Below are 17014 nucleotides of genomic sequence, written 5' to 3' on the forward strand. Positions count from 1 at the left end.
TACGGTGCTTGTACTGCGCGCTACAACAGCTACAATATGGGAGGCGCGCGCATAGTTCCTGGTGAAGCACAGATTCACGTAATTGTAAATAAATTTGAAACTACTGGCTCATTGCTCAATAAAAAGCATGTGCCCACACGAACAGTTTTAACAGCGGAAAGGATAGATGACATTGGTGAGAATCTTGAACGGTCACCGAGTAAATCTCTCACAAAACTAGCACAACAAGTAGGGGTTTCGCTTTTTTCTGCACACAGAGCTAAAAAGCTGTTACACATCAAACCGCACAGGTTTACACGGGTCTATTATTTAAAACCTGCTGATCCAGCCACAAGAGTGAGAGATTGTGAGTGGTATCTGCATCACTGAATGATTGTTTATTCGACCCTCTGCTTGTGTTCTTTTCGGATGAGGCCTGGTTTCATCTTAGTGGTCGTGGAACAGTCGTAACTCTCGTTATTGGTGTGCAGAAAGTTCTAATGGTGTTTATGAAGTCCCTCGTTATGATGTGAAGATTGGTGTTTGGTGTGCTGTTAGTGCAAGACGAATAATTGGCCCCTTTTTTTTTTTAGACGACAGTAAATCCAGAGAGGTACCAAGATGACATTTTGACGCCGTTCTTACATCAGTTAACGGAAGAAGAAAAATCGCGTGTGTGGTTTCAACAAGATTCAGCCCCTGCTCATACAGCAGAAGATTCCCTTCCTACAATCTCGGAAGTTTTTGCAGACAGAGTGATCAGTGCTGGTCTATTTCCTCCTCTTTATCCAGATCTAACAGTGTTTGATTTCTTACTTGTGGGATAAACTGAAAGAAAAAGTGTATCGAAGAAATTCTCACACATTGGAGGAACTGAAAGGGAACATTATGAATGAAATCAGAACTATCCCGCCATTCGCCTTAGTCCAAGAAAATGGAAAACCACAGAAAACTAGTCTCAGGACAGCCGACGGTGGGGACTAGCTCCGCTGTCTCCCGAATGTATAACTGCAAGACTAGCCAAGGCTAGCTGCTGTTAATCCGAATTAATTATAATCTGGATTATAATTATAACTAGCTGATGTATCCGTGCTTCGCTACGGAATTCTCAGAAACACTGTCTTTGTGGTTATCCCAACTAAAATCAACATAGAGCATTACAGTGACGTCAGTACGAATGCAGCGATTAAAAGCAACGTTATCATATAAAATATTTGATCAAATTAAAAACCGCACATTTTCTCACCTTTAACGAACAGTACTACGCTGCCGATCTAACAGTCCAAAGTTCCGATGCTGAAATGACCAGGAAGCAGACAGCCGCGAACACTCCTCTGTCATTATTCCGTTGAATGTGTACACTGCTCATTCTAATCACTGCCCCAGAGTAGGGACTGAATAGCTGGAATGCTATGATGAACCAGTGTGTTACGTACAAGTAGTATCAGAAAATTTATGAACCAGAGGAAAGGAATGGCACGCTAAAGAAGAGGGATCTAACTCCCCAGGTACTTCCGCCAATATTCAGGTGGGCTGTTATACTCGGTACGCGGCAGTAATCTCATCCCAGTGGCAGCTTAAGACACAAAGCACATCACAACAAACAATGATCAATGTAATTTTATTGTTGATAAATTTTATGAGCTTTCTATATTGTAGGCCTTCATATTTAGTTTTCTTCCGACTCTGTGATAGTAGGGCATCTTATAAAATTATTTATATACTGTAGTTCCTTATTTCTCAACTCTGCATATTAATTTTCATTAAAATCTGTTTACCCATTTTTCGTGATTCATGAATATCTCTGTTATCATAGCCGGTACATAAATGATCGGAAATTTAATAACTAACGTTATATAGTTATGAAGTAGGAAAGTAGGCTATTTATCGTTAGGATCACTAATAATATAGATATTTGAGAATTAAATTTTAGGCCTTCCCTTAAACTACCATTTCACTCAGCGTGAATAAAATTATTTATGCCGTAGATTGTAGCGACTTATTTCCCAACTTTACATGCTGATTTTCATTAAATTCTCTTCAGCCGTTTTCTCGGGATGCACGTACATGCACACATGCATACAAACAGAAATTACAGAAAATTAAAAAGTGCATTTCCTTGTTACTGTGGACACGACCGACACAGAACTACAATTCTTTTTAAACTCTGAGCAATATACAGACAAACTCTTATTTTATACAGTATATATATGTGTATAGATATGTGTAGTTGACTCGTTTGTCTTGATGAAGGTAGCGATTATTATAAGGAAAGACAATAACTCTTTTCAAACTATCAATCAGTAAGGAAAGAGAACTGATCCTTCCATGAGTGAGTAGGCCTATCGTCTAAAGAAAGGGAAAAACCATGAACTGGAGTGATCTCTATTACATGGTGAACACATTCTCCTATAAATGTTTTACGTCGCACAGACTCAGATAGGTCTTACGGCGGCGATGATATAGGACAGGTAACAACCGTGGTTTTAATTAAGGTGCAGTAAGGTTTGTGTGTATGTTCAGCAGGGGCATGGTGGCGAATGGATGATAAGAAAGATAGCGAAGTTTAGTGGGTATCTATTCTAGTAAAGGTGTCTTTATGATAAGAGGTAGATATGTAATGATATGTGGCATGGAAATGAAGTGAATGATTGTTGAGTTCGATGGATGGATATTATAAGAGATAGCGAAGTTTAGAGGGTATTTTTTCAAGTGAAGGTGTATTTATGGATATTAGGAAAGATAGCGAAGTTTAGAGGGTATTTATTCAAGTGAAGGTGTATTTATGTGTATTGAGACAGTATTGGTTTTTGATTTATTAGTTAATGATAAGAGGTACTAGGATAGAATTAGTATAGATTTAATGTTGTAATTAGTTATAGGCTTAATTCAGATGTAGGGGGTGCCCTAGCATGTGAGCTGGTCATCCGTCCATGTTAGAGGCAGCTTAGGATAGATTAGTATAGATTTAGAACTAGTATAGATTTAATGTTGTAATTAGTTATAGGCTTAATTTAGACGTAGGGGGTGCCCTAGCATGTGAGCTGGACATCCGTCCATGTTAGAGGCAGCTTAAGATAGATTAGTATAGATTTAATGTTGTAATTAGTTATAGGCTTAATTTAGAGATAGGGGGTGCCCTAGCATGTGAGCCGGTCATCCGTCCATGTTAGAGGCAGCTTAACAGATTTAGCTAGGGGTGGAACCTTGCATGGTTGTCCGGTATTCCGCCTGTGTAGGGTCCACCAAGTTAGTAGTATGTAATTTGGCTTAGGCTGGACATTGTTATTTTTCTTTATAACGGATCAAATGGGTATTATTACTGTAGATCTAAAGAAAAATAATAAATCTAAATCTAAATTAAGGTGCAGCCTTGTGTAAAAAGGGAAACCGGGGAAAACCATCTACACGGCTGCCGATAGTGAGGTTCGAGCCTTCAAACACGCCATTCCCTCGAACGTAAAGTAACAGCTACGCCGCAACGTAGGAGTAGTTGCACTCTAAAACCGGTCAAAAGTTAAAATGGCTAAGTTAAAATTCTTTCAAACGTATTAATCTACAAGGACGATAACTGGTCCACCTATCGGCAGTCAAAACTTTCACCTCCGCTTACGCCTTTCGTTACAGAGTCAGTCGGAACCCAGACATAGTCGGAAACGCATGTACTTGTTCATGAGCCTCGTGTGTGAAATGTGTTTCTCTCGCTATTGTGGTTGTTAAGAATTTTTTAAACATCTATTGAATATGGAAGTGGAAGGTACACTTAAGAAAATGGAAATTGCAACACCATGAAGGCATTGCTCGTGTGTGTTGATTTTCAAGATATGGAACGATGCCATGTAGTTATGTAAACGTTCAAAGTTTCAGACCCATTGGATTGTTGCTACAGGTCCCCCCACGTGATTGGTCGCGGAGGAATCAACTCCTGGTGTAGCGTAGTTGACTTGCGGTCTGTGCAGTGAAGTGTTCCCCGTCAAACATGCCTCGACGACAGAGAAGAGCACGCTATCAACAACTGTCGCCGTTTGAGAGGGCTCGGATAATTGGGCTGTGTGAGGCTGGATTATCGCTAAGGACTGTCGCTGCACGTGTTGGCCGACAGGCATCTATGGTACAACCAGGCCCCGATTTCAAGTAGTTAGCGCCCTGGGCAAACAATATTTAGCCGCCCGCCCCTCTGCTCGTTCTAAAAATAATTAAATATTACAGTTTTCGAGTTTTTAAACAGCACATTATGCAAATACAGTTAATTCTCATAATTAAAGTTATCAAGCCAAATAAAGATAACAGCCAAATAAGAATGAGGCTGTTTTTATTGTTATTTAAAAAGCCGTTGGTTCAGTTTGATAATTTGTATGTAAGTAAATAATTTTAGAAATAAGACACGTTTTCTTCATAAAATTTAAATATATAGATTAAATTCAGGTTTTAAAGGTAGAATAGTTTAAAGTGTTTTATATAGTCTAATAAAATAATTGGAATAATTTGTGGAATGTAAAAGTAATTTGAGTGTTATGAATTTAAGACGTAATTCACGCAGGCCATAATTACTCGATCCGCCAGCCGCCGACCCTCAAAAACTGGCGCCCTGGGCAAATGCCCAGTCCGCCCATTTGTAAATCGGGTCCTGGGTACAACGTGTATGGCAGCAGTGGTCAAATGAAGGTTCCCACACTCGTAGACCTGGCACAGGCCCAGCGCGACAGACAACTGTAAGAGAGGATCGCCGCATCATTCGGACGGCCCACATGGAATCCCATGCAACAGCAGCGCAAATTCGAGCAGCTGTGGCACCCCACGTTACACAACAAACAATTGGTAATCGCCTGCGTGCAGCTGGCTTACGAGCCCGTGTTCCTGCAGAAGGTGTTCCATTGACCACACAACAGCGACGTGTAAGGCTGGCCTGGTGTCGAGAAAGATCGACGTGGGTCGACGAATGGCATAGGGTCGTCTTTAGTGATGAATCGCGCTTCTGTCTTGCCCGCAGTAATCGCCGGAATCGTGTGCGCCGACGTACCGGGGAGAGGGGCCGCCCAGATCTTATTGTCGAGAGGCACACAGCGCACACCAAGCATTATGGTCTGGGGAGCTATTGGCTTTAATGTGAAATCACAATTAGTGCTTGTTGAGGGCGCTATGACTACTCGACAGTACGTTGATAGGGTACTCAATCCAGTGGTTGTCCCTATGATGGCGAACATTGCTAATGCAATGTTTCAGCAGGACAATGTCCAGGTTCACACTGCACGCATCTCCAGAGAAGCTCTCCACGACATCACAATCTTAGAATGGCCCACCAGATCCCCGGACCTCAGTCCTATCGAGCATGTGTGGGACATGATGGGTCGACAACTGGCCAACCGTCCTCAGCCACCCACAACTCTGGAACAACTGACCCGTGCAGTGCAGCAAGCATGGGCCACAATTCCTCAGGAAGCGATCCAGGACCTTCTTGACTCCATGCCTCGACGAATTCATCAATGTATTGCAGCTCGTGGTGGGCACATCCTGTATTGATTGTTGTCCAAACTTGCGGTCAGAGGTACCTAAAAGTGTAATCATCGAATGACAACCGAACACTCGTCCTGCATGTTCAATTGCAGCAATGTAACACCACTCGTGCGGGGTGTTGCAATTTCCATTTTCTTCAGTGTATGTACTTTATCTTACAACTATTTTATTTTAGTTTAAATTGTATGTGTGTAGACAGTATTTATATGGGTATTTTTGTTACCTCAAAATTATGAAATATCATTGTTTTATTTATATTTCGGTTCTTGTCGAGCTATATTTCTTTTATAGACACGAAATTTAGACTAATGACAATATTGTTTAACGCTATAACATTATCCGCCCTCATCCGCCATTTAGTTTTTATTTATTCAAACTTAAATGTTAAATTAGTTAAACTATTGCAACATAGCAATTTTTCGTTTTTTCTCCTGTAGATTATTTGGAAACAGTCAAGGAATTTACTAGAAGAGCATTGTATGACATTCTGAAGCAATTTAAAGAGAAGAAACTGGATGAAAAGTTTTCGTTCAAGGAAAAAACTTGTAGAAATAACAAAATGTCCAGCTGATTACAAAAGTGGTTTACGTCGTGCTTTGGGGTATTTTAAAAGTAACTTCAAGAAGAAATGGAAGCTGCTACTTACAAACAAGAACGTTTCTTGGAAATCAATGTACAATGGCTTAAATCTTCGATTTAATTGCCTTATTGGTCCGTGGAACATACACAAAAACCGGGATGGCCTCCTGAAATATTCCAAGAGTTAAGTGACCGCAGTAAGCGTCGAAAACCTCAGGAACTACGAGAGCAAATATCTGCTGAGGAGTTAACGTATGCAGCTGGGGTGAGCCAGCCAGCACACTTCGGGTAACAATGACGCGTCAAAATTAATGAAAGAAATGGTTTCTTTGTCAAGCAGAGCTACGAAATTGCGCAAAGTTATTACTTCCGCTCAAAAGCACACCATTCTTATAAACATACACCCCAAGAGGCACTGGCAATTTTTGTAGAAAGCGTTTTCAGCCGAAGGCAGTGAGAAGTACTACATGGTGCTAACAAGAGCGTCTACCTCTGCTATTCCTTTATTTTAAAAAAGGCAAAGAAGGAATGTTATCCCAATGAAGAATCGGTACAAGTGACTGAAACCTGCTCTGAGATTCAGCTACAAGCATTACTTGACCACACTGCATTGGGCCTGGATAAATACAGTATGTAGCAGAGGTTGTAGAAACTTGTTCAGAGGAGGAACAACAAAACATGGTGTTAATATCCAAATGGGGCTGTGACGGATCGCAACAGACTCAATTTAAACAACAATTTCAAAGCGGTACCGACAGTGACGCAAATATTTTTCAAAGCTCCTTTGCTCCTTTAAAATTTGTTGGATGATTTATGGAGAACAGAAAAAATTACATAGCAAAACCCAATCCCTTCCTCTGTCGGATTCTGTAGATCCATACGTATACCCTTTATCAATGAATCAAAATATGTTACCAAAAATGAAATCGCATATATCGAAAATCAAGCTGAAATTCTGAGAGTAACAGAAGTGTTCACTCCGAATAGAATATGCAAAAAAATAAAAATAAAATAAAAGCATAATATGATGCTAACAATGGTAGATGGGAAAGTCTGCAATGCTGCGACTGATACTGCCATCCACCATGCGATGCTCTTTTTGCGGACAGACATCCAAGGATTTCAATAAATTGATTGAAGCAGGGGAAGTCAGTGTTGAAGCACTGAAGTTTGGACTCTCTATTCTTCATTCAAGATACGCTTCTGCGAATAGCTGTTGTGTATGCACTACTGCTGAAAGTCCAACTCCTCGCTTGAATGGTCAGCGTTGAAGCCTTCGGTTCATGTCCGGATCGGGGATTTTAATCTCGTGTAATTAATTCTTCTGGCTCGGGGACTGGGTGTTTGTGTTTGTCCCAACATTGTCCTCTTCATATTCAGGTAAAACAGCACACTACTAAACACCACAGAAATACGCAATAGTGATTACAGCCCTCCATGTAGGGTTGCCGTCAGGAAGGGCATCCATCCGTAAAACAGGGCCAAATCCATATGTATGATACAGTTCGCACCCACGACCCCACAGGTGTGGGAAAAGTGGTAGAAATAGAAGAAGACTACTACTGAAAAGGTGGCAAGCGCGTACTGCCAAAGACAAAAAAATTGTTGAACAAACAAAAGAAAAAAGCTTTCAAAAAATGGTTCTCCTCGTAGACATTTCCAAGCAGGGATTTTGGAATACAAATGACGCCAACACACCCAGAAGATTTTTTGCTGACCCAGAATGTTCTTTTCGAATCACTGGCGTCAATGTGGATTTAATTAAAAGATTCAAAATAATCCTGAAAGTGATTTCGAGTGGCAACAGCATTGATACTAAAACATTTGATGCTTTTGTCCGTGAAATTACAAAAATGTACACAGATTTGTATGGCTGGCATCATATGTCACCAACTATTCACAAAGTTTTAATGCATGGCGCCGAAGTCATATCTAATGCAATCCTTCGTATAGGCCAGTTGTCGGAGGAGGCAGCTGAAGCCCGCAACAAGCACATACGGCAATACAGAATACATTTTGCTCGTAATTTTTCACGCGTGGATAGTAACAGAGATATACTACACAGACTGTTACTAAGTTCGAACCCATGTTTAAGTTGTAGCCCTTAAGTCGTAGCAGACTAAGGCATCATAAAAAAGTGTTCCATTTTCGCAAGAGGCACACCGTCTGTACCTCTAGTTGAAAATGATAGAGATGATACTATAGAGCAACAGTTCTCAACCTGGGGGGCGCGCCCCTCTTAGGAGGCGTTGGAGAATTACAGGGGAGGCGTGGTGAGCAATGAAACACACACGAATTTGCTAAACAGAAAAAGTTGTGTCAAAGAAAAGAATTTATCACAAAAACGTATCTTCGTCACCGCTATATCTTACACGTAGAAAAACCATTTTCCTAAAATTATTATACTTTAGCGTTGGGACAAGGAATTCATGATTATGAACTATATAATGAAATATGTAAAAAAATTATAAAAATACGAGAATTTTTATCATGAAGTAAAATTATTGGATTTTTCCTAATTTTACACAAACGTTTTATACGTGAAAAAAAACGTAATAAAATGACAAAACTGAAACTATAGTAATAAATCAATTCATAAACATGAATGTATGACACATTTACATGACATAATTATAATAACATTTTTATTTTCAAATTGTATTGCACAGTTTCCACCAACGTATCTATGTTAACCTGGGTTTTCTACACTGGCTTACATCAAATCAAAATACCGAGCACGGCTAGATATTGAAAGTGGTCTGAGGTGTGCACTATCACAGTTGGAACCAAACATAAAACAACTTGTGAAAGGAAAACTGTGCCAGCCCCCTCATTAATCATTAATTCTGTTCTTACAAAATCAAATCAAATAATGCAGTTTGAAATGTTAATTGCAGTGAGCGTAGAATCCTCCGTAATATATTTACTGTCGTTTGTTTTATTCTCTTATATTATTATTATTTGTGTTATTCATGACTTTCTTTGTAAAGTGATTGCATCATAATTATACTTAAAAGTATGTAAAAATATATAAAAATATATAAAAATATATAAAAATATATGCACTCATAATTAAAAATAAAAATAAAATCATTATAAAACATGTTTTGAGATATCGGTATTAACCCTAACAGAAAAGTAGAACTTCTGTAAATTAGTAATTTATTAGGGGGCGTGAAAGAATTAACAATGAAAAAGGGGCGCAGGCCCACAAAGGTTGAGAACCACTGCTGTAGAGAAAGGCGAAGATGACGACGAAGGGAACGATGGCCAACAGTTTGACACTAATAATATACGGTAGATATATTGTAATAGTTTTCATGTCAAGTTTGTATATTTTGTAAATAAACATCTAATTAAGGTCAAAAATTATTTTTCATTTGATCACATTGCGGAAAAAAGCATAAAATAATTTCGACCGGTTTGCTTGGTGGGAGTGAGCTGATGGTCCAAAATACACTATGGGGTTGCAGTCCAGATTAGTAGATTCTTTTGTGTAAAGCTATAATTTTCTTTCTGGAGTTTTGTTGATTCCCGTGATGGTTATACGCATGCCCATGATACAGTATCTACTTTATTATGGGTGAGCGTCTGACGAGAGTTGCTGGTGGGTGGGTATGGTGAAGGTGAAGGAGGGTGAGTACGATTGACATCTTTCACGTCCGCCGCTTGCGAGAACGACTGTCTTTCTGTCTATTAAAATGTAAGATAAGAATAAATTTCATCATCCTGTATACCTTGTTTTGATTACATCATTCTACATCATTCGGCAGAAGTGGTTTTTTTTATTATTATTATTATTATCGTAAAGGCAAATATTGCAACTTAGTCCGGCTAGACGCTGGCCGTTACTTCTACTGAAATTTAACATTATGCAGTTGCATTTTTAAAAGAGAACTTGAAGAAATTAGTTAAGTCATGGTGACCTAGCAACTGTGGCCTTTTAACGCGCCCAGTTATCTGTTCCAACTCGAAGATTAGATTTTACGTCAATCTGCGTGTCGGCACATTATTAATTGGAAGTACGTTAAGTTGGAGTCTCAGAGCAGTTGCATTTTTACATCAGAACGGATCTTGCAGTTAAATAATGAAAGGTAGAAAATCGCTGCGTTGTTCTGAAAGCTTTAGCGCTTACGTAAGAGAAATACCGTACCTGACTTTCTGTTAGGTAGGATTGAAGGACAGCCTCAGTCGTCATCGAGCCATACGCCAGACAGTCAGAGGACTCACTCTCGAAAGTTATTAAGTAGATTAAAGAACTCATTGGAAATCCGTCATTAGTGAAGGAATCTATTTTATCATTCCGTACATAAAGGAATAATAAGAAATCTTAATTGGTTTAATGTGCCGCAAGTATTGCTCGATCACCACGGTGAACCGACAGTGGCCAGTCGAAACGTTTGGTGCGATATATCGCAATATCCTTACGTGCTTGTAGAATCGATCCTTCACGCCAGTGTCATGGCGCTGAGATGAAGAAGTGTGGAGTTTTCTCCGATATTTAGCGAAGGCTTTCCACAATCTACTGCAGTGTCAGTAATTGTGTTTCATGTATTTGTGAAGAAGAAGTCTTTATTGTTCGAAGTGTTACTTATTTAGTACAGGAGTCATAAATGATTCAAAGAGGAAGAAGGCTGATAGTGCAAGCATACGACCTACATACTGTGTCTCTTTATACAATTAGAAAGTGAAACTTATTTTCGTAACCGTGAAGAATGGAAGAAGAAAAGGATACTATAGTGGTTGGTTCCAGAAAGAGTCAAGTAAGCACTTTAGAATGATTTTTTTTAAAATTTTGACGCTGTTTTTAATTGATAAGTAATTTAGATCTTCACTTGGTGCTCACATTTTTCGTTCAAGCTTGTATTTAAAGATCACTGGTAGAAGTTACGGTTACACACCTGTTTAAATGAAATATTTTACTTTCTTATGCCCTCTAGATTTATGAAGTGTTATCTTGTTAGACATAAATTGTCACTCTTATAGCGAAATTCATGGTTCATCGTTGTGGGGTGGGTTGGATGTGCTGCTGCAGTTGACACTACAGTACTATTTGTAAGTCCCCTCCTTGCAAAATTGATGTGATCAGAGCTTGTTTCAAACTGAAGTTATATCCAGATTGATCTGCAAAAATTATTTCAATAAACTCTTTTGTGGATATAATTTACTGGCAGGTACGACAGTCTCAACGTCTGGAAGTAGACCCTAATATACTATTTCCTACGTCGTAAACAGAATTGCTATGGAATTTAATGTTACAGTATTACATTTAAAATAAGTAGGTTTGTTAAAATGCATAGCTCTCTAAACTTATTAGTACCGAGCGAGTTAGCCGTGCGCGTAGCTGTGAGCTTGTATTCGGAAGATGGTGCGTTCGAATCCCACCGTCGGCAGCTCTGAACATGGATTTCCGTAGTTTCTCATGTTCACAGGGGGAAAATGCTGGGGTTGTTCTTTAAATAAGGCCTAGGCCACTACCTTCCCAGTCCTAGCCCTTTCCCATCCTTGCATCACCGAAAGCATTCGATGTGTTAGTGCGACGTTAAACCTCTTAAAAGAGAGAGAGAGAACTGAAAAATACTGAAAACTATCTAGATCCCGTTTTGGTAATATACCGCACGGTAACAGTTACTGGATAACCGAATGTGTTGGCCGTGTGTAAGCTTGCATTCGGGAGATAGTGGGTTCGAACCCCACTGGCGGCAGCCGTGAAGATGGTTTTCCGTGATTTCCATTTACACACCAGGCAAATGCTGGGGCTGTACCTTAATTAAGGCCGCGGCCGCTTCCTTCCCGTCGGTGCGACGTAAAACAAAAGCAAAAAGAAAAAGTTATTGGATATGCAGTATGTAGGGCCTAGTTAAAAAACATAGGCTACCAAATTTTAGGTATCTAACAATTTGGCAAATTACAGGTGTGTTGTGTCTATTGTGGGTTGGAATTTTCACTTGAAAACTCTCGTCGCTTCAGGAAAGGCACCCGGCCTTAAAACACCAGGCAACTAAAATGAGCCTGGGTTGCTGCAGAATTAGCTGAAGAAAATTTTTTTACTGGAGCTTGAGTAAGGTTTATCTTGTGTTGCAAACTAGAATTATATCACAAGTACCACAGCAGATACAATTATCACTTATATAAGCTGGTTAACCCTTGCTATGTTTTGGTAAAAGTGAAAATATCTGCACTCAAATTCCTTAGAATTCCTAGAAACTATTCTTTGTGGGGAGTTCTGAACACAAAAATTTGAACATTTAATCATGTTGTTATAAATTGTTAAAAGCCTTCTAAAATATCAGGCTATCTACAGATTGCTCATAAAATCCATCACAAAATGCCTGTAACAGTCTTTAATAGGGAAAAATATTTGTCAATTAATAAAGGCATGTTAAGTTAATTGTTCTTCTAAAAATATCAGGCTACTTTAAGATTTCTTGTAATTAAAGAAAAGTATGGAATACCTGTTAGATTTGTTATGGAAGTAGGTATTTGAATTATTTAAATAAGTTCGGTCTATGTAATGTTTTTTGTAACTAAGTCTTCCAAATAAATTTGTGATTCCTCTATCATAAGCTTTTTTTTTTTTTTTTCCAACTTAGTTTATCGAAATAAAGGTTTGAAAAGTTGGCTCACTATGTTAAAGCTCAGTTCTAAATTTTGCTGCATTGATTTCTTCCATTCTTTTGGTATAACTTATGTCCTTACAGTTTGTAATTTTGATTTATAATCTATAGGACTAAGTAACAAGTTGCAAGTGATAATATTAATTTGCCAAAATTAGATTTAAACTTTATTTTAAATCGTTATTGATGAAGAATTTAACATCCATAAAAAAAACCCAAGGCAGAAAGGGTATGCCTACAACACATCTGCAGTGATAGATGATTAATGTCTCATAAGATATTTTGCAATCTGTCATTGCATTACAGTTATTAGAAATTTACTTCACTTTGGAGGGTTGGCCAAATTTTACAAAATATAATAATTCTCAGTTTATGATCTTCCAGTTTAGAAGTACAGTAGACTTACAATCCCAAGAAAGGTATCCCCGCTTTGGGTGGGCGCAGTAGAATATAGGCCTATCTGTGGTATCCCTACCTATCGTAAGAGGCAGCTAAAAGGGGACCAGAGGCTCTTAACTTGGTAAAATGGGTTGGTGATCACGGTTCCCCTGAGTCTGGCATTGCTTATGCTTATTTGTGTCAGCCTCATCACTTTCATCCTTCCTCTCTGACCTCCATTGGTCAACTCTTGTTCTCTTCTGACCTGTTGATTGGTAACTTATTAGGTTTGTAAGGCTTGGGGAGTCTTTTATTTTCACATCCTTTATGTCCTTGCCCTTTCTTTTACTGATAATTCCATTTTTTGAAGTGTTGGGCCTTTTCCATTTTCCCTCTAGTTAATGTTAATTGAGGATGATTGCCCAGTCATAACTTCCTTTTAAAGGAGTAATGACCACCACGAGGAAAGGTACTAAACTCTAATAAATATACCGGGCGAGTTGGCCGTGCATTTAGGGGCACGCAGCTGTGAGTTTGCATCCGGGAGATAGTGGGTTCGAACCCCATTGTCAGCAGCCCTGAAGATGGTTTTCCATGGTTTCCCATTTTTACACCAAGCAAATGCTGGGGCTGTACCTTTATTAAGGGCACGACTGCTGCCTTCCCACTCCAAGGCCTTTCCTACCCCATCGTCACCATAAGACCTGTCTGTGTCGGTGTGACGTAGAGCAAATTATTAAAAGAAACTCTAATATAGAAATATACATTACAGATCATTCTAAATTGTGTTTTTTTTTTTTAAACAATATCCATATGTCTGCCATTGGGAAGTAGATTTAAATGACTATATGATTACCCATTGAAATATTTAAACATATTGCTGCTGGAATAACTTGTTTGATGTTTATGTGTAGCCTCTTGTAGCTCAGTGAAGAAAGCATAAAGATTTGAATTCAGTATATGTGGATTACCTTTTAATACTGTTTTAGAAAACTGTAAAACAAATGTGGAATAAAACCATGCAGTATTAACTTTTTTTAATTAAAATATTTTGAGACCCATCCCATCAATTTAATTTTCACTAAAGTCTCAGTGTAATTTATGTCTTTGACAGTATGGAAGCTGCTCAGGTACAGGTGGTGCCAAATAATGGCATTGGAGTGAAAGTAGTGCATGTAGGTGTTACTTAACTTATAGGGCTGGTTGTGCTGCAATAGCACTTTCTGGCCCAGTGAGAAAAGCAATGACTATTCCCTCCTCCTCATGTCTTTTGCGCCTTATATAACACTGACACTGATACCCAAATAATCTTTAGTGTCATCATTTAAGGATCCAATCACCCTCTGGGTTTATGTCTTACTAAACAGATATTTTGACACCTAGAAGTGTATAACACATGGTTTCCTTACCACGCATTAAGGTATCCAAACATTTCAATATTGATTGCCTTCTGCACATTCTTTGGCCTTCTGACACCAATTTGGCAGGTTCGATCCTGGGTCAGTCCGGTGGTGTTTGAAGGTGCTCAGATACGTCAGGCTCATGTCGGTAAATTTACTGGCATGAAGAACAACTGCCGTGGAACAAACGTCTGGCAACTCGGCGTCTCCGAAAAATCGTCAAGTGTAATTACTGGGATGTGAGAAAAAATGTTAAAAATTAATTCTTCATGAAAGTAAGTTATATTATCAGTTTTAAAGTCCTGACTTTCTTGAAATTCATCCTCTATTCTGAGTATTGAGACTTAGACCACATAATAAACTTGCAATAAAGAAACCATTCCTCATGCACATGAAAGGACAGTCGCAGAGTTGACCTGGAAGGTTCTATCTTACCTTATTTTACTGTCAAATTTCCTCATTTTTGAAATATGGCTAATATCAGATAAACCAACTCAGTTTTATTAGGATATCTTCTATAATCTTGTTAGAGAAAGTTCTTGTATTTAAAGGAGCCTCTTGCATTGAGAGAAATTTAGAATAATAATAATAAAATATAGTAATAATAATGTTATTTGCTTTTACTTACCACTAATTTCTTTTTGGGAACGCCGAGGTGCCAGAATTTTGTCCACTTGTGAAGCCCACCATTTGGCCATGATTGTTAACGCTTTGTCTGACACCATGGTTAGCCAGTTTGAATCTAATTGGTGGGGAAAAAATAAGCAATCGGAGCGTTCGCCAGCAGGGTACGAGACGTGATGTTAGTACAATTTCTAATAATAGATTGCATGCCAAAAGCCGGGATCCAATGCCAAACCTCTTCAAGTGTTCATTTGGAGTGAGTGCATATGACACTGTTGACAGTGATTCGTCTGTTGGACGGTGACGTTAAGCCATGAGCAGACCTCTTGGTGTTATTTGACAGGAGTAAGCTATGTTCTGATTCTGACGCCAGGTTTCTTTCTCTCTACTTATCATCATCATCCTACATCCAGACACCAGGTCACCCATGGCGTCAGGTAGAGACTTGCTCCAGGCAAGCCAAACATGTCCTCGGACACTCCTGACACTTAAAGCCATGCAGTAAATAAAAACTACCTGAGAGAAGACTGAGAAATGATACCTTTCGTGGGAACATCTTGGCATGTGTCCTAGAGTGTAAACTCAAGGAGATTATTTACTAGTGCTTATATCTAAATGAGGCAATTATGTGAAGGCCCAAAAATGAAAGCACATTTTGCTAGATTTTTGTATTTGTTTAGAAGGCTATCTATGCTAAGGAAGCACATTGTAACCAATGAGTTTTTAAATTAAGTGTGAAAACATTCCTTCATATCTTCAGTTCACTTTTTTACTTTATCAAATTTACTTATATTTTGTGCAGTTGGTTAGATTTTTAGTTCTGTTACTACTACTACTACTATTACTACTACTACTACTAGGTTGTGGTGATTATTAATAATGGTGCTTATTGTTTAAAGGGGCATAACATCTAGGTCATCAGATTATTATTATTATTATTATTATTATTATTATTATTATTATTATTATTATTATTATTATTATTATTATTTAATTTCTGTATTTTTCCTTTCTCTTCCAGCTGGCACTCATTCAGACCAATCATGTAATAAAATGTCTTCAGGAATATTACCCAAATAAGAAATTTAAAATTGGTAAGTAAAGGAGTGATAACACTGCTCACACTAGTATGTTGTATTGTTTTTCTCTGCTTTTATATAGTAAAACTGCTTGGATACAAGTGAATGAATCCTTCCATTACATAAAACCTAGGCCACAAAAATGAAAATGCAACACCTTTGCTGTTTGCTTCCAAAACAAAAATGTCATGACACTCTTGTCCACAGTACAGAACAAAGATGATGTTGGCAAATGCTTTTCTATAGCATGGTTGTCAACTCTGGCATCGATGACTGCTGCTTACTTCTGATTAACCTGCAGATGATATTCTGATGCAGATGCAGTTGACATTCATTAAACATCACAACTTCCAAACCCTGCAATGTGTAGGGATGTTTTTTAGTTTTCAAGACACCTCCCAATTAAGTCAATGCAATTTTCATCCTGACTGCATGGGGGCACTCTATTACAGGAACTTCAGCATCTTCGAGGATGTGCTTGGTAGCCTGAGCAGAGTGTAATGTGGTTCCATCATTCATTACCATGAAATTTCGTTCATTGTCACTTGACTTTGGCTAGGACATGGTTCTGCAGAACCTCTTGCTTTTAGAGTTCATCTCTGAAAGCACCCTGGATGACTGCAAGTTCAGTCTTGTGATTTAAAGAAGGTCCTACCCATACTGTTATTGTAAGCAACTGTCTCCTGCATGTTGAGTGATGGATTTTCTTCTCTTTGAAGTCCCCCACATGCTGACTCAACAGTTTTCCGCAGACAGTCTGTGAACAATACTGAAGTCCAGTGTTAGAGCTGCCAATGCTCTTCCACAAACTGCAAACATTGTCTGCGATGTCGTAACATCAACT

General features: G+C 38.6%; 1 protein-coding gene across 1 annotated transcript in view; it reads left to right on the plus strand.

Moving 5' to 3' along the window:
• The first annotated feature begins 10085 nt into the window (after positions 1-10085).
• Positions 10086-17014, plus strand: part of Hmbs (porphobilinogen deaminase-like protein l(3)02640) — a 38466-nt gene continuing 31537 nt past the window's right edge. The window contains exons 1-2 of the mRNA XM_067151310.2: positions 10086-10835; positions 16113-16185. Of these exons, the coding sequence (XP_067007411.1) occupies positions 10788-10835; positions 16113-16185 (121 nt within the window). The 5' untranslated portion in view covers positions 10086-10787. The remainder of the gene's footprint in view (positions 10836-16112; positions 16186-17014) is intronic.

Source organism: Anabrus simplex, chromosome 7 (genome assembly GCF_040414725.1).
Source record: "Anabrus simplex isolate iqAnaSimp1 chromosome 7, ASM4041472v1, whole genome shotgun sequence".
Taxonomy (NCBI): Eukaryota; Metazoa; Arthropoda; class Insecta; order Orthoptera; family Tettigoniidae; genus Anabrus; species Anabrus simplex.